This window comes from Falco peregrinus, chromosome 5, assembly GCF_023634155.1.
Source record: "Falco peregrinus isolate bFalPer1 chromosome 5, bFalPer1.pri, whole genome shotgun sequence".
NCBI classification, from domain to species: domain Eukaryota; kingdom Metazoa; phylum Chordata; class Aves; order Falconiformes; family Falconidae; genus Falco; species Falco peregrinus.
Window position 1 is genome coordinate 85,950,808 of NC_073725.1, and position 23,396 is coordinate 85,974,203.

The window sequence follows — 23,396 nt, forward strand, 5'->3', positions numbered from 1 at the left end:
GCGGGCATCGCCGGCTAGGTGATGAGTCTCCCATCCAGCCGCTGACCCCTCCGGGCCCTGCTTATCTTCAGGACGCCGCTGCCCTCCCTCCGCCCTTTCCCCAACCAAGTTCGGCGCCGCCGGCCGAGCGCAGGCGCGAGCCCTCCCGCCTCGCAAGGGGCGCATGCGCGCCAGCAGTACGGCGGCCGGGAGGGGGCGGCCGGCGGGGGCCGACGGGGCGGGGGCGGGGCGGCGCAGGCGCGGGGCCGCTCCGCCGCCCGCAGCGTAAACAAGGGGCCGGCGGGGATGAGGAGGCCGCGGGTGCGCGGCGGGGGCCGGGGCCGCCGGGGCTGAGGTGCGCTGCCCGCTGGAGGCGTTCCCCCCCGCCGGACGGGGGGTGGCGAGGGCCTTCCCGCCATGAACTTGGCCAGTCAGAGCGGCGACGCCGGCAGCGGCCATCTGCTCTTCGCCAACTTCAACCAGGACAACACGTAAGGGGGCGGCGCCCGGCCTGGCCGGGGGGCCCGGCCCGACCGGAGGGCCCGGGCGCGGGGAGGAGGCCACTTGGGAGGGCTGCGGCCGGGGGGCGCTGAGGGGGTCCGGCCTTGGGGGGGGGGCGTGGCAGGGCCCCGCCGGTGCCACCCGCCGGTGCCTCCCGCCGCAGGCTCTGCCCTGGCAGCCGCGGAGCGGGGCCGGGGTCCCCCTCGTCCCCGCAGCGAGGGGTGGGGGGGCGGCCCCTCAGCCTCCCCTCTGGAGTGGGGGGCTGCAGGGGCCGGTGGCGCAGGGCTCGGGGGCAGCCTGGCGCTGTGGGTGCAGCCTGATGCTTTCTGCGGCCCCCTGACTTGCCCTGGGGCGCCTTCCCTGCCCCTGCTTTGGGGCATCGCTCGTTTTGCTTTGGGAAAGGGAGGGAGAGCTGGGTCTGCTTTCCGTGAGGGGTAAACCTCTGGAGGGCCTGAGGTGACACGAAGACTCTGGTCTTCCAGGAGGCGCAAAGATTTCATCCCACACCTTGTTAGAGTTATCTTTTCATACAGCCTTTTTATTTTCACCTGCTATCGGTGTTGAAGCATTATGCCTTGGGCTTGAAGGTATTTGCACGAGCCCATGCTGCTTTTGGTGTTGATTTTGAAGAAGACGTCTTTCTCATGTGCTCCTTGAAATCGCACTTACTTTTTTTGTATTTCAATTCTAGAAGCAGTCAGTTCATGCTGTACACCTTGCAGGTTATTTAACCGTTGCAGCATATTTAAACTAATCAGTGCATATTAATTTTTCTATAGGGTATTAAAATGCAATATTTTTCAGTTTAAGAAATCCCTAATAGTTGGAATTGGAGTACTAAAGATCCTTTAAAGAAAGATTTGACTGTCTTAAATACCTGAGGGATGAAACGGGGGGGGGGGGGGGGGCAGTAACTGAAAGAACTTGTACTTGGGAAAGGATGAGTTTTGTTTTAGGAAGTGAGTAAGAGGAAATGAGCTCAGCTTGGCATCACAGAGCATAATCCACCTGTGTGGTGGTGGTTTTTTATTTTAACAATTTACTTGTTTGTTTTACAAGCAGCAACGTCTTGTCCTCACCAGAGCGATCTATGACTGTCTTCAGCATGTATTGTAGCACATGGGAATTGTGAAGACAAGATTATTTATGGTGACAGCCAAGATTGAGGAGAAAGGTCACGTCACAGAAGGAAATACTGTGTTTTGTAGGTTTTGTTGGGGGTGAAGAGCTGAGCAAGTGGAGCTGGATAGACTTGAAATGAGAAGCTTTGAATAACTTATGGTAAATGGGGGGGGGGAGCAATAGTCTGCCATTTATTGTAAGTAAATAACTACCCATGTATTGATTCGAGCCAAAGTCTTTTGCAACTACTTTTCACATTTTTTCATCAAGTAAAATATAGAGCTCATTTGGTCTTTGTGTGTATGAAACATGCCCACGTTTTACTCGGATACCATCCATTTTTTACCTATTACTAGACAAAACAAGTCATAATAACTAGGAAATGTCACTTCTTTCTTTTGCAGTTTATAAAGGTCATTATATACGTTTTTGAAGTTAAACTGTGCCGTCCAACATTGTGATCTAAAAGCATTAGTACCTCTTCCTTAGAGCAACTGCCTGTTTTCAGTTGTACCTTAGCCTTGTGGAGAGCTGTAGGTACTTAAAGACCACAGAGTTGTGACAAAAAACCCCTCTTTTGAACAAGAGAGCTGCAGGCTTGACTTGAGAACAAACCTGAGACACAAGTAAAAAGAAAGAAAATGTAATATAGACTTATTATTGTTTGGTTTGTATATCTTGAAATCAAGAGTAAAGTGTGTTTCCTTTTTAACTTTGAGTTTACTGGGAGGGAGGACAACAACTGGCTAGTGATTTCTTTCCTCATCTGTGTATGCAACTTTGCTACTTTTCTCCTTCCATTTTCATAAATATCCAAAAAGCATTCTTCAGTTTCTGTGTCTCAGTTGAATTTGGTTTTGGTTGTTTTTTTATTATATTCAGCATTCTAATGTCTGTTGTACAGGTAGATGGATATATATATTTTAGTAATAATTAAATATGTAAAGCACCTTGAGATTAGCTGACAAGAATTTTGGTGATGTATCTTTTTATGTTATCCAGACCCATATATCTCTGCCGTTTGAAGTCTTGGGATACTAGGTCTTTTGTTTAATTTTGGAATATTTTTGCATTTTTAGATATCCATTATAGAAACTACATAAATATAAAAAGGCTCCTTTTCATATTTTTGTCTCAAAATTGAGAATAATTTAAAAGGCCACTTACTTTAAGACAAATGAGATGGTTGGATGATGTTGAATAAGTATTCCTTCTTTCTAATAGAGTCTTGAAGAAAAGTAGTAAGTATAAAACCAGTCTTGCAGATGTCTTTGAGCAGCTTCTTACTAAAATACTTCTCTGATGTGGTAAGTGACCCAAACAACCAAGTTGCATTCCAGTTCTTAAACTGAGTAGAATTTAGTGGTTGTGTAAGTTCTTTAAACTGAAATTTATCTGATTTTTTTTTAAAGTATTTTTTCTTTTTCCCCACCTCTGATCTCTCTTAGTTTCTTGTTTGAGTAGAGAAACAAGAAGTCAGCTCCCCGAGTTTATTAGTATACTGTTCTATATATCTAGATCACTGTTTACCAGGCTGAGAGTGAGCTGAAAAGAGCTCAACAGAAATGAATTACACCTTCCCATGCTAGGCCTCAGAAAGCTTACTTATTTTCAACTTATATTACAAATAACTGCAGTCCTTCTCCAGACATGGAAGGTAAACAAATGCATATTCTTTCAGCCAGTATATGAAAGACAAGCTTTGTTTACATCTTCCCAGTCAGTAGAGCTCACATCATGTTTTAAGGCGTGCTTCAGTAATTAGAAAAATCGCTGACAAACAAAACTGGAAAATAAATTACATGAGTGCATTGCTGTTGTTGCATTTAAAGCTTTTACCTTCAACTTAACAAGGTGCCAGTTCCACTCTTGCTCATATGTACTTCGCTTGCCTAGGCAGCAGAGCCAATTGCCTTGTATTAGGAAAAGGCTAGGTGCTGGTAAAAATAGGTATGAGGCTAACTTTTCCTAGGCTTTATGAAGGGTTGATAATTATTGTTTCCTGTAGGAAAAGGAGATGAGCTTCATGATGGTTTTTAGTCTTGGGAAATTTGATTGCTGGTAGTTAGAAGAATTTGTCCACATAAAAGTCCCTGTTGCTTTTCCCATTTGTGGCAGTCCCTGGTGGCTGAAGCAGGTATCCTCTATCTTGCTTCTAGTTGTTTGTTTTTCCCAGTCTTAACTTCTGGGTTTTTTAATGTTCATTTGTGGATACTGTATGTGGTGATACTGTCTTTTGGAATAGTATGTACGTTATTGCAAGTGTTGTCTTGCCTCTTTATTCCATATTGCCCTAAGCTTTATTTATGTGAGAGTTTTGAATTATTGGCTGGGATTGGAACTCTGCCTGAAAATACTCCACCTATAATGCAGCAGAAGTGGTTGGTTTGTGGCTTCTCTTTTGATATAATATGTTTTCATTAAATAAAAACATGGAGAAGGTAATTTTCAGAAGATGTTGGTGTGCTTGTTTTGGACCTAGCCCTTTTCCCCAGTGAATCAATCATTGCACAACTCAGCATGACTGGCGTTCTCTGATAGAGGCAGAAGCTCCAGCCTGCAGATGAAAGTGAAGTAACTGATCAGAACTCAGATGTCCTAGCAAAACCGTGCAGCAGAAGCTTGTGGGTGATCTCAGTGCTAGGTAGGTTTTAGCAGTTCTAAATCTCGATCATGTGGTAAGAAGTACCACTTAAATCCAAGTGCTCTGTGTATTACTTCTGGGAGAACTACTAAAACTGAGCACAGATACACTTATGAAAAATTAAAGTCTCCTCACAGACTCATACAAGCCTTAAAACCCATAAGGGAAAGGCATAATATAGTAGAAATTTGTGGCTTTTTAGGCAAAACATAACTTCAGGATCTCAAAATCTGTATCTATAAAATAGGTAAAAATTTCAGTATTTAAACTGTTACACAAATATTTACAGAGAAATGCTTTGGAAGAACTTTAATCTGAACACCATAAGTTAATATTGTCATTTACTAAAAACACTCCTACCCCACCAAAAAAAAAAAACCACAACCCAAAGAACCTGCTTGTGAAATAAAAAAAAGAAACCAAAAGAACCTGCTTGTGAAATAATGCAAGTCAACAGACTGTAGAGAAGTTTTAGTCGCCTTTTTAAAAATAAGTAATCACGTGACAGCATTTGGAAACAAAATAGTCACTGTAGTTTTGAAAACAGACTGCTGATGAAAGGACAAAAGGAAGCCTTGCGTTTGGACCTGTAATGAAAACACCGGTGTATGCCTTACTTGCAGGGTTGTCTTTAGTCTCCGCTTTCATTTGCGTATGGAGTTACATGTAACAGGTATCAGTCCATATATCTGTTCTTTTTGATTTAATTCTGCCCTTTTTTTCTCCAAGTAAATCAGTTTTATTCTCTGCTCCAAGCAAAAGATTATAGCTCTAAAGTTGTATAGCACACTCCATGTTGCAGAAGTTGTATTCTGGTTCCCTTTCTATGCGACATTTGGATCTCTAGTAAACTGCTTGTGGTGGGAAGAACAAGGGTTAGGTGCTGGGCATTTGCTCCTCAGCCTTTGTTTCTCTGAGGTTCAGGTGTCATTCTCCCGTGATCCTTGAGGACAGGAGAGCTTTTTATTCCAAGGAGGCTTTAATGCTAAACACACACACGCACACAAAAAAAAAAGGAAGGAAGCATAATCGTGTAACTCTTGTGCTCAGGGAAGATCGTTGAGAGACGAGACGCAGTTGTATGTCATGTTACTTGCTGTTGTTGCAGTGGAGATGGCAGCTGAGGTGGGCTTGCCAGAGGAGCAGTTCCTCGGTGTGTGACAATTTGGACAGGAATTTGGCCTGCGAGTAGTTGTGTTTGCTTGGATTAAGAACTTCCTGTTGTCCCAGCCTGCGGCTGCATGTTAAGTGATGAGCAAGTGTGGTCTTTGCTATAGCAGATTTAAGTTTGTGTTGGTTTTCTTTTAATATAAGAACAATGGGAAAGTCTTGTGAGTTGTCGGAGTGTTGCTGACAAATGTTGAACATACGAGTTTCTGTATCTAGCTCTTGCCCAAAATAATGACATTCTTGACCTTTCTATTAAGACATGTCCATAAGATGTTACAACTTTGGTTTCAGCAGATACTTAGGAGGGGAAAATAAGAACATAATTACTAAGGAAACTTACTTTGCTTTATGTGGTTTTATTGATTTTTCTTTAATACTAATCTAAATCTAAATACTAATACTAAATCTAAAAAAAAAAAATCCCTTCATCATAAGCCTCTGTTCACAGATGTTTTGTCTTTGGAAATTTACATTGCTTTTGAAGTAAGGTGAAGCATTAGTATAATGAGACTGTATCTAATGAAAGTAGGTTCTATTAACCAGTTATTTAAAATAGTAATGACTTCTGTAGTTGTTTGTACTGCAACTGGTTTTAATCTTTGAGAGAGCTGCCCGTAGCAGGATCTTTCTGATTGATGTAGAATATTTCTGATTAATAGTTAAGGTCCTTTATGATACAGAAAGGGAAAAACTGGTTTTCTTCCTTCTGTGTGTATATTAAAGAAGGAAAAGAAAGCCTGTATGATTCTAACCCACCTGAAAAAACTTGTTTCTAAGGAGTCAGAGAGATTGGACCAACTGATTTCCCACTCTAGGTGAGTGTGCTTACAGTGAATGTCAGCATCTTGAAATGAGTGTGTGAAATATCTTCCAACACTGTTTGCTTGATGAGGTTAGTTTTAATTATTTATGACAGCCACTCTTGAAAATACGCTCAAGATGTATGTAGTGTTGGATCAGACTACAGTATTATCTTTGGAAAAAAGTGGGTAAGCACAGTTTCATAAATCATGGCTATATTGGTAATTTTGTACTGAGTAGACAACCTTCATGATGAAATAGCTCAAAGTCTACAATCTAAGGTATGTAATAGAGACTGCACATAATAGAGCTAAAAAACATCTGCGTGTAGCATAATGTTAGAAGAAAAAAGGCAGGTTTTTTGGATATTTATTTTATTTTCAATTTCAGTCTCTCATCAGCTTCTGAAAATTGGTGATAATAAAGCATAACGCCCATGTTGTTAAAGGAGCTTCTGATAAACTACAGTAGCTTCTTGTTGGCCACTGTCTATTTGAGCAATAATTGAATGGCTTATTGATCATATTTCCTCCCCGTATGGTTATACATTTTTTTGGAGGTGAGGTAATTTTGGCTAGATACTTGTTTTGTGGATTTGGTCGTTCAGATAGCTATCAGCTGTCTTAAGGGCTTAAGTGTAATATCAGTGCAGGGGAAGATGGGGGATTTAAATCGTTGTGATTATGCTGGTATAACTCAGCCTAGCGAGTTCTCTTATTACATATAAAAAGCCTTTTTCCAGCAGTTTCATAAGAAGTAATTTGAGAGTATATTAAAAAAATAAAAGAAGCCCTCTGAAACCAAGAGTGCTGTTCTAGAAGAAAAATGGGTTGTTTTGCACTTATGCTTGTATACTGAAATGGGTTTAATTACACTGACTTGAACTGTTCTGTGTAAACAGATTGTGACTTCATTACCTTGATCCTGAAAGAAAGAAGAAGAAGAAAAAAAAAAAGCAGTTGCCATGGATGGAAAGGTCCATTCTGTGCTTCTTCATTTTGGCTTCCACTCAATCTAATGATTTTTATCATGTATACAACTAGCTTTTGCCATTTAAGCTTATTCAAATGAGATATAGATAGTCAGTAGAACAAAAAAAATGGGCGTCCTCATTGGTTTCAGTGATACTGTCAGTAAAACAGTGATACACCAATATTCAGTATTCAAAGCTGTAGGTACAATACAGGAATCAATTCTGCTTAGTAATACACTCACAGATAGCTACTACATGGAATTCTCTGTGAGGAAATCATCCTGTGTCTCTTGTACATCACTTACACTGCAAGGAGTCTTGTGACTCACTTTATTTTTAACTCGGTTGAGTGCTTGTTTACCTTTGAAGTGACAGTTTTAATGTCATTCTTTGTTAAACTTTCTTTTGAGGGAAGCAGTAGGTGATCTAACAAAAGCTAACTCATTACAGTTTCATATTTTTTCATAGAATTTGGATTTTCACTGAGTTGTACAAAAGTAGTTGAGGAAAAACACTGAAATGTCTTTGACTAATCAGATACAGTCTGCTGAACATACCGATTTTGTCTGAAGTAAAACTAAATTCAGTATTTCTAAGGTGACTTAGAGAAGCTGCAACAAAATTTTGCTTTACAATTGCTTCTCTGTCTCTATGCCTAATATCCTTTTTTAATGTATTTGTTACTGAATCTGGGGAGGCTTACTTCTCTGTCCTGGTGGTGCGTATTTTAATTTGAAGATGTATACCTTCTTAAATATAACTACTTAATCAGACTGTGCCAGTTGTATATTTTTCTAGAAGAGAAGGTCATACCATCATACAGAAGCTGATTTTGTGTTTGGGGATCTTAATTTTGGAGGGTAAGCCATTTGAGGAACAATTTTTAATCTTCTGGGTACCCTCAAGTTTAAAAAGGGCTTGCTTTGGAGCTATGAGAGGAAACTATAGAAAGAGCAAGAAATCTAGGAATCTGTATTGTATTCTAAATGCAGAACTAATGATTAGTGCATCTGAGAGAGTTGTCATGCTGAGTTCAGAAGGGCATTTTGCAGGGTGACTGGCAGGGTTGGGTTTGAGCTTTGTCTTGAATGACTTGCACAGTTTGACATATCAAAATACATTTTACTGGAATTTAATTAGGTTTTCTCCTTGTGTCCTGGCAGTAAGAAATATATGAACTATAAGCATACTAATACACTTCTGCACAACTGTATTGACTGTTAATTTTCTTTTTGTGGCATAAAGTCATCCTGCACATGGGGAGGGGAATGTAAAAATGTGCCATTGTCTGCTGTCTTGATGTGTAAAGACCTGCAAGACAAGCCTAAAGGTTTTTCTAGCTTAAAATTTAAGACCAGTCTTTGACTGGAAAAGCAATTAAATGGTCTGTGAGCTAAGTGTGAAAATTGAGTAATGGGGGAAAGAAGGGTTTGTAGTCAGTTTTTTAATGTTCTACTATTGTTAAAATCTGTTCAACATCAGTGACTAGCATTTTTAAGAGGGTGCCTCTGATCAAAGATTCGGCATGAGTATTTGTAAGACTGAGACCTAACAATGTTCTCTGGAGGTGCTAGAATATCATCAAATAAAATGGGAGAAAATCAGAGTTGGCGGTCTTTAATTCCTTTTTATTTTTTTTAATATGAAAGCTCTTTTGGGGTGGTTGGGCAAGGTTGCAGTATAAAGAGGAAAAAAATCCCTAGATATCCCAGTTTAAAAGGTCTTGGAGGTCACCTCTAATGATGAGGCAATGATGTAATTGGTTTGTATTACATTATTCAAGTCATCATCTCTCCTCCACACTAAAGCTTTTAGGTTGTGTGGAGAAGTCACCAGTATGAATCGGACAGTAGGCTTACATTAAGCTGTGAACTCTCATTTCATAAAACGTGAAGCAGGATCCCACACCTGGGGTAATTCTGAAGCTATTTCACCTTTTCAGAGTCAAGGAAGCTGGCTGTATCTATCACGGCTTTTTCAGGCAAGCTTTTTATTGCTTTTCTTGCTGAGCTAACCCAACTGGAGTTTTAGAATAGGGTAAGAATCTGTCCAAGTGTAATCACAGCTGATTTAGTTTATGTTCCTGACTGGCTTGTTTCTTTTTCAGATCCCTTGCAGTTGGCAGTAAATCAGGCTACAAATTCTTCTCTCTTTCTTCTGTGGACAAATTAGAGCAGATCTATGAATGCAGTGAGTATCTTCTTTATTTCTTTTTTCTTTTTTTTTTATCCCCCCAGTTGGCATAATTTGGGAAGAATAAGACATGTTTCATTTTTTCACAGGTGGTTTGACATAAGAGGATCCTTAAGTGTATGATGAAATATCACACAAATACAGAACAATTGATTGCTGGCAGGGTAAAACTGTTTATCAGTGTTCTGTATTTCAATTTAGCTGGTATGTTGTGAAATTGGGTTTAGGTATGAGTAGAACTCTTTGCTTTTCTAATTTTATGTCCAGTGGCCAGGTTATATAGCAGCTGGGCATAAAGAAAAAAAAAAATACTGGTGTGAGAGTGTGTCTTTTGGGTCTTTAGACTGGCTGTTGGGGCAGGCAACCACTAATATACCTTTATCAAATAAGAAAGCAAAGTCTTGCTTATCTTTAATCCTAGCATTTGCTATTTGAAAAATGCTTTAACACGATAGCTGCCAGTTTACTCATACAAAATGGTGAATAATCCAAAATTCCCATAACTTCTCAATACTGGTCACAGTTGAGTAGGATATGAGATGGAGGGAAGCATGGGGATAAGTGGTATCCCCTGTTTTGCCAGCGCTTCATAGACCTCCCTTTTTTGAGGTGCTAATAAGTGAACTATGAATGCTATGCGTGAGTATCCTTGCTTTCATGTAAGCTCCGTGTGAACAGATGGTACCAATAGCTATGATGTCAGCATTTGTAGTAGCATCCTGGTGTACCATGCTGCGCAACAGGGTTGTCTTCAGACTCCATTCCCTAAGTGACCTGACCCTGTGGCATCTTAAATTTTGAAAATGGTGTGTGATTCAGATCACCTATTATCTGTGGTGACAGTCTGTTTCTGTACAGAGTCAATGGAGAAAAGTAATTGTGAAGTTCAAATTAGGCACCTGTGGTCAGGTTAAATTGTGTTGCAGCTATATCTGCCTGTTTGAGTCATGGTCTGGTTGTACTGGTTAATCAGTGGCTTGAATTCCATTTTATGCCGTTGAGTTTAGGTACCTGACCTCTGCAGTATGTTAGGCACTTACAGTATCTGGCCTGATACCACCCCAGGAGACTCAGTGAAGATGACTCCTGTTACACAAGACACTGAATAAACATATTGAGAGAGACTGAACTGAACTTTGTAAGACTGCTTCTTCTGGGTGGTCCTTGAAAGAAAAAGTACAGATTAGATAAGTGCCTTGCTCAAAATCTTGCAATAAACCAATAAAGCAGCTGGTTTGGGGATTTAGACCTGCCGATTCCAGTCTTGCCTTCAAACTGTTCTGGGATGCCTGTGTTGGCTTAACCTCTTTTTGATATTTTAAGGGTTTTTTCCATGAGTGTTAAGTCTGTAAATACAGAGCTCAGTGTGTGAGGTAATATTAGTAGAAAACTTGATGGTTTGACCTCCATAAGCCAGCCTGTCTTGACCTTTGCTCGTAGGGCATGTAGTGCCTGCAGCAGGTCTAAATATTTGAGATCATAATTTTTTGTATGCAGTTAAATAATGTTCAGTCTTGAGCTTGCAAACTGTGCCTGTTTAAAATTTGATACGGAGGTGGAGGGCTTCCTATGTATTTGGTACCTCCTTTCCACAATGAAAGGTATCTTGAGGCCTCCCAGACATGTGCCTCCTGCCTCCCAGTCCAGTTTAAGTAGGTCTGAAGACTTGTTGTTTTGAGTAGTGCTTTTAAGGACCTCTCCCTCTCTTGTGTAAGATTAATCTGCCAGTTCTTGTGTAGGTGTCTAAAGTAAACTACAAAACATGCCCCAGCTGTCTTGTGTTTGAGAAAACAACTGAAAAGAATGGGAGGTTTCTGTGTCTGCTCCCATCACTGACTTCTACTGAGACTCAGTACAAATTGCCGTGCTCAGTTGATCCCCCTGTAAAAATAAGTATTAGATTGGAGGGGCTTTAAGGCTTAATGAATGCTTAAACATGCTTCATGTTCTTGGATTAAAAATTGAATAAAAGCACAGCTGATCATAATCTAGCTGGTTCTAACCAGTTCTTTTCTGTGATGCTACATGCTTGTGTTTATGAAACCGTAGTCTTATTATGTATTTGCTTGTTCTCCCCTCACTGCTGATACTGAAATCGTTTTGCAGTTCTTTTTGTTCTTACTGTATTTTGAATCTGAGTTCCTGGCAATGCTGACTTTTGTAGTGTAAAGGAGAAATAAAAAATAGAAAACACCTGTGATTAACAGCATTGCTATAGGGCTTAACTAGTGCTTCTAAACATGATTAATTCAGGTCAGCTGTGTGTAGGATGTGCAGTATAGCCTGGTGCTGTACTTGAATGGTTGCTTCTTAGGAAGCATACATGATTTGGCAGCTGTGAAGAGATTTTATCACTTCCTCCTGTTAGGGGAAGACAAAGGAACAGAGGTGCATCCTCTATTTTTAAAGTGAATTTAATTAAAAGTCTGTCACAAAGCCTTTCTCTAAGGTAACTATCTGTGTTATAGTAAGTCTTTTTATGATGAGACTGAAGGATTGTCTATAACTTCTAAATGTTTTTCTTGTTGAAAGTTTTTTCTTCTGTCTGTGACTGCTTAGTTCTTGATAGTGCTCTTCCCTGTGTGCCTTGCCTGCTGCCTACACTTCCCATCAGTGCAGCGTAGGACAGCACTCTTTCCGTCTGTATCTCTGCTGCTGTTCCTCCTCTGAAATACCAGTTCTCCTGCCTGCTTGGGAGAGTAAGAATTCCCAGTCTCTGCTGGTCTTCTGACTTTTGTAAAAGGATGCCATTGCTATGGAGGACTTCAGGCTTAGATGGAAAGCTGATAACATACACTGTAAAATAGTTGAGAATTTTTTATGTTACTAATCTGATTCAAGGAAGATGGACCTCTGCATTTGAAAGTCTGCATAAACTTATTGAGGCAAACTTTTGTGGGGTTTTTTTTCATGTTGTGTGTGGCATCAGGAAAATGGAGAACAATTCCTTGAAAACAACAGCATTGCTAAAATGCATTATCCCTGGTGTATGAGGAAATTGAATTTTCAAAGCCTCTGTGAGCTGTTTTGTCTTCTCTGGAAAAGCACCTTATTAAATATGAGATTTAGATAAAACTCAATTGTGTTGCATAGCATACGGAAAATGCTTAGTATAAACTTGCTCCTTTTCCTTAAGGAGGTTATTTCTTTCTCTCGCACAAGAATGTAAAGCATTAAATATTTTCTCTTCTTTTTTTCTTGAAATAACTGCCCAGAAAAAGCACTTTCAAAGCAGACATGTTGCACAATGCTGACAGTGTCATATGCTGAGAATGTTGGAAAGAACTCTTTTTCAGGGGATTTCTGTCATTGGTGATGAGAACAGTGCCAATTAATTAATTAATGCGTCCCTTAGCTAAAACAGAAGCCTTCAGAAATAAATTTGCTGCTTTTTTTTTTTTCCTTTTTTTTCCCTGGCAGTTTTACAGTTTGGAATACATTAAGCATTGAGCTAATCCAGATACTGACTTCTGAAAAATTTGGTTGTTTCAGTGGATCAAGACCAAAGGCTCAAGTCACTTGTCTTGATTCAGTTCTGTAATGGAAGAGCCAGTGTAGGTGGTAGCTGTAGAAGAGCTGCAGAGAATGGTAAAATTCTCTCCAGGTTTCTCCTGCTGTGAAAACTGTCCCCTGTGTCTCTGGGGCTTTTGGAGGGGAGCTTCAGGAGATGGGAGGGGGAAACACACATGCCAGGGTAACTGGTGGTGGGACTTGAACTCGTACCAGCTTGGTCTGATACTGTACTATAATCAAAAGCTTTGAAAGTGCTTCTTTGCCAGAGATCCTGGTCATTCCTCCCTCCTGCTGTCTTCCCCACATTTTGAATGGTGACTTTTGTTCCTCCTCTTTTGCCTTCTGCGCTTCCACAATAGAACACTTGACAAAACGCTGTTTCATGGCTATACGCATACGTGCTGGGCTTCCGTGATTCCTGTACACGTTGTTGTTAGGGACTGTCAGGTAGAAGATGGTATATGTGATCAGTGGCTGAAGCAGTCTTAAAACAAATGAGTTTACCGGCTTCTTTAAGTACAATAACAGCTCCTCGTGGAGAGGTGTGCAGAAACTCCAAAGTTTTTGGTCATCAAAAGCCCTTCTATGCATAATAAACTTTAAAAACAAAACCACACACAAAAAAAATGCCCAAAACTGTAAAAAAAACCCTTTGCTTTCCTAGATTTCTGCAGAGATGAGGGAAGACTAAAATTTTGGAATTTGACAGTTTGCTGGGGTTTGCATCTGGGATTTTTTTTCTATTAGATCTTGGGCAGGGAGGAGTAGGTGCTCTGTTCCAAAGCATAAACTTGCATGACACCTTGGGGTGGGGGAGGAAATACTTGTAAATGAGCATTCATTGTGCAGCGTTTCTGCTTTGAAAAACCTGTCCTGCATCCCACTTTGACTCTGAGCTGCTGTTGTAGAATGTTCGTGGTCTTAGACTGTATTTTCTAAGACAGTATTTCCTGTTGATGTGCATCATTCGTCTTCCCTAAAATCTCCCTCTCTATTTTTCCCTCATTACTGTGATTCCTCAGCTGACACAGAAGATGTGTGCATTGTGGAGAGGCTGTTCTCCAGTAGTCTGGTGGCCATAGTAAGCCTTAAAGCTCCACGCAAGCTGAAAGTTTGTCACTTTAAGAAGGGGACAGAGATTTGCAACTACAGTTACTCCAACACCATCTTGGCTGTCAAACTCAATAGACAGGTGAGTAGTAATTTTGGTTGGGTGAAAACACTGGAAGCGGTTGTGAATCTTATTCTGGCACTTGCTTTGCTGACTGATGTGTCTTCCTTTGGTGACAGAATTGCTATTTGAAATTAACTTGCACTTTTCCAACTGTAGCTTCTGTATGGCATCTCAGTACTCATATTCAGTTAAGTATTTTTGGTTCTATGTTTATGTATTTAATTAGGAAAATGCCCTGAGTAAGCTGGGCATGCTTTGAGTGGGAAGTCAAGACTAGAGACCTCCTGAAGTCCCTCCCAGTATCAATCATCCTGTGATCCTAAATGTGAAAGTAACATGAAACTGACAGTTTCTGTTCAGGCATAAACTTAAAGTTGTCATCTATTCACTTCTGATGTTGTTAAATACAGTTTGCTGAATTCTTTCAAAAAAATAAACCACTGAACTGGTGAAATTTTTCAGTTAAGTACTTGAAACCGTAGTTTGCTGTATTGCTAAATCATTAGTAGGCTTTTCTGGAAATACAGACTTCTCTGTCTTCAGCCAGCTTGCTCAAAGTAGAGAAAATGGCATCTGAAGAAGAAAAATCTTTTTAGTGTCTATTCCTGCCCCCAAAAATCAGGTGTGGGAGGATGGGATTCTTGCTTAAAATCATAAGGGAAACGGTGGCTGATTTGATCTCTGGCATAGTGAGGTAGCATTAAATGAGAAACATCTTGTTAGTCATCCAGATGTAGTCTACAAAAGTGTAAATGAGATGTTGAAGGACTTACCTTAAGGGTTGTTTGTTTTTTTTTAAAAAAAAAAGCCTCTCATATGACAATGAGTAAGTAATAGGCTCTATAAATGGTTAAAGTCTTGCATGTTTTTTTCTGTTTAGCCAAAGCTGAAAATTATTTCCACACGTGAATTGGCCTTTTGTGCAGGGGAGGGGAAATAAGGGCAGGTATGGAAGAAAAAGAGCTTTAAATGAAGGTTTGTGATTTGCTGACTTAAACTAGTAGTGTAAATCATTTTCATTTAAATCAGTTTGCGCTAGCATGGTTGAGAGAAGTGCACTGGTCAGCTCAAGCGCCTGAGTATAGTATTGCGCTGTTGAAGCCTTGTCAAGAGGTGTATCTTGTGTTATCTTCTGTCAGATTCTTATTTCTTCCCATCAGGTGGGTATGGCCTTTTCTCTATTGGAGGGTACCTACTGCATTTGGGGATACAGGTTTTTTAGGATTGGTAAACTAATCTCCAGTTTATCAGCTTTTCATCCTCTTTTCCCATGTCTAGAGGCTGATAGTATGTCTGGAAGAGTCTCTCTATATACACAACATAAGAGACATGAAGGTATTACATACAATCAGGGAGACGCCTCCCAATCCTGCAGGTAGGTATGTTAGAAGCTAGCATAACTCTGAAAAGTACACTCTGTGTCAGCGTATGATATTTCCTACCGTAGCATTAATTCCACTTTCAAATAAAAGTAACTATTAAATACATGAGTGTTGTCTTAAAGCCTACCCGTTTATTGCAGGTGAAGTTTTTGAGAACAAATAGCAGACTGCCTTAAACTGTGTTTTCCCAGTATCTTAGTCTCCTAGAGTGGCTGTGTTGAAATCTTAGAAGTAGCAGAGATACACACTGGATTTTTCCAGCACTTGGTAATAGTTAAAGGTTTTGTCAGGTTAATGTTTTGGAAGTCATGGCAGACATGGGAGATTCTACATGCTTAAGCAGTAGAATGCTTAAGCATTTACTGTAGCTTTGTGAGTATTCTTTCTTTCCTACTTCATATTAAACTTTAATTTGTGTTGAATAGTTGATACATGTTGCAAGTTGAGATTATTCATCCTTGTTCTGTTCCTGTTGATACCTTCCAAGGATAACTTGAGTTGTCTCCATAGTATTCAAATGCAGAATCAGCAAGTTTTGCTGTGTAAGTCTTGGAATTCACCTCTTTCTAATTGTGTTTCTGCACCCCTTCTAGGGTTGTGTGCTTTATCGATAAACAATGATAACTGCTACCTGGCCTATCCAGGAAGTGCAACTATTGGAGAAGTACAGGTCTTTGACACCATCAATCTGGTAAGGATCTCTGTGAATGCTGTTTCCACTGCTGAAGATGCAGTTTTTGGAAACGACTCAACTTGCTCAGGGAGGAGTTACTAGGACACTCAGTCAGGTTCCTCTACATCAGTTTGCAGTATCTCTTACAGCTAGACTTCACAGAAAGTTGGCAAAGAAAATTCAGGCGCTAATATTAGATTTGATAAGTAGAGTTGGGCAAATGGGTGGAGTAAAGTAATTTTTATTTGAATTGTCTTTTAAGTATCCTTCTACTGCTTGTACTCTATATGCACATGCTTCAGTGATAATTATGTACTTGACAGTTACTGAAACAAATATTGAAGCTGTTGTCTGTAAAGCAAGACCTGTATTTGACTTGAATGCTCTTAAATATGCAGTCTTACACTGCAAACATGTAGCTTTTAACCTGTACTCTACTAAGGTTGTATTTTATTGATTCACTCCTGCAGAGAGCTGCTAATATGATCCCAGCTCATGATAGTCCCTTGGCTGCTTTGGCATTTGATGCAAGTGGTACTAAACTTGCCACTGCATCAGAAAAGGTAAGGTGGCTTTTTATCGACTTGCTGACAGTGATTAAAATGAAATTTGTTTCTAAGCATTTTAAGTAAGTTTAAGCGTGCACAATTTCAAGCACAAGTGCCAAAAGAGAAGGTTTACAGTTTTAATGGCAAATCTAAGTTAAGAACTGTTAATGGTATTTTCCGTGCTGTGAAACGGTGGATAATACGGTTATTTATTTAAACACATTTTAATCTGCCTGTAATCGGGGCAGTTCTCTAAGTGTGTCTCCCTTTGGTGCAGGATACTACTTAGAAATTAATAATCTTGTTTTGATGCTGTCTTCCTGATGAAAACAAGACAGTTAAAAGTCAGAATACAGAAGTGTCTTGCTAGTCTATGGCACGTGATGATAAATTGTCCATCTAAATTGTGTAAATCAGTCTGAAGCCTCTGATCTTTGAGTAATCAGCTTAGAATATAAAGGTGTAACTGCTTCTGATAAAGTCACAAAGACATCCAGGTGATTGTACTTGCCTAGTGCACTCATTTTCATGATCAAATATGATAAGAAGGGGGGCTGTTCTCGATGCATAGCTCGTTCTCTACATTAGTAGCTGCCACCTCTCATTGTTTCTCTTTAAACACATCCTACGAACAAGCTCCATAAATATTTCATACTAATGTGGTGTGCATTAACAGCATAATGGTTTGCTGCTTGTAGTTGTACTCTGCTCGCTAGAGCTAATACACAATGAACAAACTTGAAATGAAAATTTATTTTTTTTTTGTTACAGGGGACAGTAATAAGAGTGTTTTCCATTCCAGAGGGACAGAAACTATTTGAATTCCGAAGGGGAGTGAAGAGGTAAGGTTCAACTGGGCTAATTATCTGAAGCACATTTCTTACGGTAGATCTTCAAGTTTGTTCTGCAATTGAGCTGGCATCCAGATTTTTGCCTGTTCTCATCTTCGTTCGTCTCTACCTGTATGCTTACAACAGTTTTAGCTTGAATGTCTTCCAGTTTCACTCCTTTGGACTTGACTATTCTACAAATCAGTCCTGTCAGGATTGTACTCCCTCTTGTCTTTTAAAAATGTATCGGTGAGGGAATTTTAAAGTGGGTCAGCTTTTGTAAGAGATACTGTATTCTTATGGCAGTTGAAAGCAGTATATTCAATACTCTCACTCTCTTCTAAATCCTTCTAGTGCAGTGATCATTGATAGCCATTGTGAAATGGTACTCTGATTTGTGGTAGTAGTAACTCTGTAGTTCTACTGTACTTTATACCAGAGGTAAGACTGAGTTCAGATTGTTACTAATTGATGCCCATGTCTGGTATACATCAGAGTTGAACATCTTTAATGGGGATCTTGCTCTTGAAGTGCTTTTAGGAAGATATCTGATTTCAGAGTGCTTATTATGGAAATGTCCTTTTTTTCTTATTTGCGAAGCAGTGGTGACTGAGAAATTTGCATAATTATTAATTAAGCCAAATACTTCGGCTTAATTGTGAGTCACCTGCAGTCACTGACAGGAGAAGAGCAGGTGAGTCTACCATGCAGCCACAGTTCCTCCCAGCTCTCACAGTACAGCTCGTGTGAACGTTATGGAGCTCCTTAATGGTAAATGTGGAGAAAGGCTCCTACCTACCAAAGTGGAGAAGTAATATTCTCATTTAAGTCAATTCCTATGAGTTAGTTAACACTAGCTTTCTTACACCAATTGATATGGTACTGGAATGCCAAAAATAATGCTTCATTGTTTTTCTTCCTTTTTTTCCTAGGTGTGTGAGCATCTGTTCATTGGCTTTCAGCATGGATGGCATGTTTCTGTCTGCATCCAGTAACACAGAGACGGTGCATATCTTCAAACTTGAGACTGTGAAAGAAAAGTAGGTTTCAGAGATTTTTCTTAGATTTTTTTTTTCAAGGAAAAGGCTTTAAAACTGATGATACTCCACAGGATGAGTTCTCCAAAGTGTGGACAAACTTCATTTGAACACTTCTGTAAAGGACGTAAGAACTCACTGGTGAATCAGCAGCTGTAGCTGAGCTGTGTACTGTTCTCCTGGTGAACAGAGGCAGAGGAATGTGGAGCAGCCTTAATGTTTTCAGTTACATTTGTGTTTCACCTCTTCTGACATCCATATGGGAAGAGCTGTCTCAGCAATGCCTCCCAGCTGCCTATAGGGCTTTAAAAGGCACCACGTTGTAAAATGTTTCTATTTATGATTTGGGAGGACAGTCTAACTTACATTTCTGCGGAAGTTGTTAGAAACAATTATTTGCTTAGTGATAAACAGGCGAATAAAATCGGGAAGTGTAGCACTTCCCAGTAGATCTCTCTGTTGTGTAATGAACCTTACAAAATGCAGTTTTATAAGCAGAAGTATCAGTTCAATCAGACATGCTTAAATAACAGAGGGTATTGTAGGACACATTGTGCCCTGTAGCATAAATGGAGTGCACCGGACTTCTTGGGGCTGTTACTTGTTTCTCTTCAGAAATAACTAGCTGCTTAATATCTTTAAAAATAAAGATGTTTCAGAGTCTTTACAGACCTTTTTCTCTAATGTGAAGGCAAACTCAATCACTCTTTTCTGACTTGTAGACCTCAGGAAGAGCCTACAACCTGGACAGGTTACTTCGGAAAAGTGCTGATGGCTTCAACAAGCTATCTGCCCTCTCAAGTAACAGAAATGTTCAACCAGGGTAGAGCATTTGCTACAGTCCGCCTGCCTTTCTGTGGGCACAAAAACATCTGTGCACTTGCCACGTGAGTAAAGATGAGCCTGCATTCACCTCTCCGCTGGGTTGCCGTGTCAGGCCGCGGAGGGGCTGACACTGTAGAACGTATGCTCACTCCATCACCTGGAATCATTTCAAAGCCTCTTCCAGTTTGAGCAATGTGTTTGAGCTAACACCTCGCAGTCTGTGAAAAGGCATCATATTTGGATGAGAATAGACTATTTTTGAGTTGTTTAAAGATGTCTTAAGTATGAAAGAAGAATGTTGAGAACAGACCCATGAGCTTGTATTTACTTTCATTAGTGCTAGGAGTACTGTGTGTTTTTCTAGCAAATTGCAAAATTAGGCAATCCAGGCGAACCATTAGAGAAGTCTTTGAAAGCAAATTCACATTATTCTTGTCTCTAAACCAGCAATAGTGTTCATTAAAGTTAATTTTGAGGACTGAATCTAATCTTTATTCTGTCTTCACCAAAGGCAGGTCCCATTTGGCACAGCTACCACAGCAATAAGCTGAGCACTAGTAAGCTTATTTTGTGGGGGTTGTATAGTTTTTATGCTAAATTGACTTCATGTCTTTACTCTCACTGCTCTGATCTCAAAGCACCCTTTAAGCAATAATTAAGCCTTGTGACATTTCTGAAATAAGTAAATACTTCCCATTAGAATATTTATCTCTGGAGTTGCACGAAGCTTGACAACAGGATGATAACTTCTGAATCTGTTTTACTGGCTTATATAGAAGTTGCTTGATTCCTGTGGCATCCAGTTAGCCCCAAAATGTGGTTATGCCTTACCTTTTATGCATAGTTCTTTCCTGGGTGCTCTGTCTAACTGTTAACAATGTTCCCTGTGTAGGAGCAGGAGTGTGGAAAATGATGGTTTAATCATGGGAGAGGAGAGTGTGTTTTCTTAAGTTCTTATTAATGTGTTGCTCTCCCCTAAACCTTTCTAGAATCCAGAAAATCCCTCGTTTATTGGTGGGAGCTGCTGATGGGTATCTCTATATGTACAACCTAGACCCCCAAGAAGGAGGAGAGTGCACACTAATGAAGCAGCACAAGTAAGTCCATGTTAGCCGAGGGCTGTTGTATTTTATTTCCTCACAAAATCCAGCATGTTCTTAAACTTTGTTTGTTCTGCAAAAGTCTAACTTAAAACAGCTCATTTCTTTAAACTAATCTTTTTCTGGACCTCGGACATGAATGAGTAATTTCAGAATCCCCCTGAGCCTGCCTTCCTAGTTTCTACTACACTAAGCACCACTTTACCAGCAGAAACCTAACACTGTCTGATTGCAGCAGAGGATCAATCGCTGTTAGCCGTGTGATCCTATTTCCTCTTACTTAGCAGTTTGAGTTGAGTTACTTAAACAAGAACTTGAAACGACTGACACCATCCTCTTAGTCAGTAAATGGTTACAGACACGAGAAAAAGATGTTACTGTGACTTCACAGGGGAGAGTCTGGCTTAAGAAGTTATCTGTATTCTCTCTCTACTGCTTCTTATTATATTCCCTCTCCAATACCCCTCATTAAACTTCCTTGCGTATAGGCCAGCCAACTTATGTTCCGTAGCGTGCTGTAGAACACTTAGGGAAAATATGACAAGGCGCTGTTGTTTTTTAGTAAGGTTTGGTAGGAAAATATAGTCAGATTACTTACATGATCAATCATAGAACTAAAGCAAATAACTCTTGATGATGATCCAGGTTTGCAGCTTTGGTCAATCTATGATACTGGTCAAAAATCATACATCTGTCTGAACATTTTAAGGTATGACCTCTGGTTTCACTTGCAGATGAAGCCTCATAGAGGGAGGCTTTTATCAAGTTCTTGATCTCTGAAAAGCTCTAATGCCTTCACTGAGGGTTTTCTAGTATATATGTATGAAGCAACCGCTTCTGTTGTGGCCAGAGCTCAACAGAGAATCTGTAATGTTGCTGATTAGAATGGTTATTTTAATCCCACACTCCTGTTTTAGGTCTTCCCCCACCCCCAGCTACTAGGATTTAGATCCTGATGCCATGTCGGAAGCAAGCATGTCACCGATGAGTCTTCACTGTTAAATACGAAGTGTTGTCAAATGCCTTCTTCAGTCCTCTGGAATGGAGGGACCCAGTTCTTCTGTTGCATGTGTATACATATTATTCTTGCGCATCTAATGAGATATTCTTCTGTAACTGTCAACTAAAGCTATATTATGCCCAGGTAGATCACCTTTCCAGCTAACCTCTCTCTGCTTCCTAGGCTCGATGGCAGTATGGAGCCAGCCAACGAAATTTTAGAGTCTGCATCCCATGACCGGCCGTTGGTAGCGCAGGCATACAGTGCTGCTGTGACTAAAGGTACATATGTGCCTTCCTCACCCACAAGGCATGGTAAGGAGAAGGCTGGAAATGGGGCAGAGAGCACCTCTGCTTATTGCTTCATTCTAGATGGCTGCGTGAGCTCGTCTGCTTCCACACTGAGCTCTTCATAACTGCGTGAGTGATGTGGAGCGTTGGTGAGCAGCAGCAAAAAAGCACTGGTGATCTACAGTAGCCTTCTATAGACGGATCACTCATCTTTACTACCTTCTGGGGAGAACTTTGTCTCTAATTGTGGTCAATTACTATAGCGGTAGTTGAAGTACTTCCTAAATGGTTCTTGAGATACCCTAACACAATTATTTTGTACAGAAGTTCTGCCCAGACCTTGTGCAAAGAATCTGAATTACAGCCCCCCTTGGCTTTTTTGTGTGTTTTTTTAACAAGTTTGATAAGTTCTCCTATTGTTACTTTATGGGAACAGTGACCTTTTAGCCTGATTCACTGCTCTGTTAAGTCAAGAGGATGAGAACTTGGTTAATGCTGCAGCTCTTCAAGTCAGTGGGGCTTTTACCATCTTTGTATGGCACTCAGGTGAGTGCTTCAACTGCAGAGGAGGGACAGTCTGCACTTGTAGCACCTGCACTGCAGATGCAGCTTTAATGCATGAGTGGAGAGTAAGAAAAATGTCAGCCTGCCCAAATCACCAGTATGTGTTGCACACACGCAGAGTACTTTAATTTTGATCATAAACTGCTCATGGCTTGGAGACACGTGGTCATGATAAAAGCAAACATAAGGTGGCAGTGAAACTGTTGCAAGTAGCGTCTGGTACTTCAGCTCTAATCATTCACTTTGGGTCCAAGCCCTAGTTTGTGCTGCTGATCCCCCAACTACTTGTTCCTTTCTCCCCAGCCTATACTGATGACCTGGGTGCTGTGGGTGGAGCTTGCCTGGAAGATGAAACCAACTCCCTTAGATTGGATGAAGACAGTGAGCATCCCCCCATGATCCTTCGGACAGACTAAACTTTGACCTGTGAACTCACTCCTGAAGCAGAGAACACTGGCTTGATGTTTCTTGAGGAATCTCGTGTTATGCTGCTATGAACTTTGACATGAGTTGGGAGAGAGGATGACAGACTCTTACAGTTTTAAGTCATAGCTGTAGTCCTAATTCTATACAATTGGAAAAATATATGGTTTTCAATTCAGTGGCTTTTAATCTTGCTTATCTATTTTAGCTGTGTTTATATTTTTGTTGCCAAAACCTGCTGTTTGTGCAGCCCTCGGAGCCTACTAGCTTTGCATGCGTTCATGTGCCAAGCAAGCATAGGAGGGGGAGAGAGAGAAGCCACTTTATAACAAACTCAAGTTTGTATTTTTTTTATATATGTATATAATATTTAGCTTATATAAGGAAGGAGTAGAGAAGTGGTTCTGGAAGCTGAGACAAGTTCTGCACTGACAAAGGTCCAAATGGTTTCCTGTGCATGGGCTTGCAGGCATACCTAGTGACTGACATGCAACCTTTCAAATGCAATGGCCTGTTTTTTTGGGTTCTCCCTTCCCTTTCCTGGACCATTTTGTTAATTAAAATTCCTTCTGAATGTTGTGTATTTGTGGGACTGCTCTGTTTGTTGGGATGGAAAATGGGAAGTGTTTCCCTGCGTAAGGATATAGAATATAG

At 40.4% G+C, this 23,396-nt stretch overlaps 1 protein-coding gene across 7 annotated transcripts; it reads left to right on the forward strand.

Annotated features, from left to right (window-relative positions):
* Nucleotides 1–233: 233 nt before the first annotated feature.
* WIPI2 (WD repeat domain, phosphoinositide interacting 2) lies at nt 234–23,321 on the forward strand. 7 transcript variants are annotated; one of them, XM_027779763.2, is made up of 13 exons: nt 1,689–1,761; nt 9,298–9,380; nt 9,473–9,587; nt 13,919–14,088; nt 15,349–15,445; nt 16,046–16,143; nt 16,596–16,688; nt 17,445–17,515; nt 18,436–18,543; nt 19,263–19,427; nt 20,355–20,462; nt 21,649–21,779; nt 22,623–23,321. In XM_027779763.2, exons 3-13 carry the CDS (start codon nt 9,503–9,505, stop codon nt 22,733–22,735), a joined length of 1,239 nt encoding a protein of 412 aa, XP_027635564.1. In that variant the 5' UTR covers nt 1,689–1,761; nt 9,298–9,380; nt 9,473–9,502; the 3' UTR covers nt 22,736–23,321. The 7 variants fall into 7 exon arrangements, with proteins under 7 accessions (XP_055661324.1, XP_055661323.1, XP_027635564.1 ...); XM_027779754.2 differs by lacking the exon at nt 1,689–1,761 and adding an exon at nt 1,773–4,246; XM_055805349.1 differs by lacking the exons at nt 1,689–1,761; nt 9,473–9,587 and adding an exon at nt 234–470 and having other exon boundaries at nt 21,649–21,746.
* The last annotated feature ends 75 nt before the right edge of the window (nt 23,322–23,396 follow it).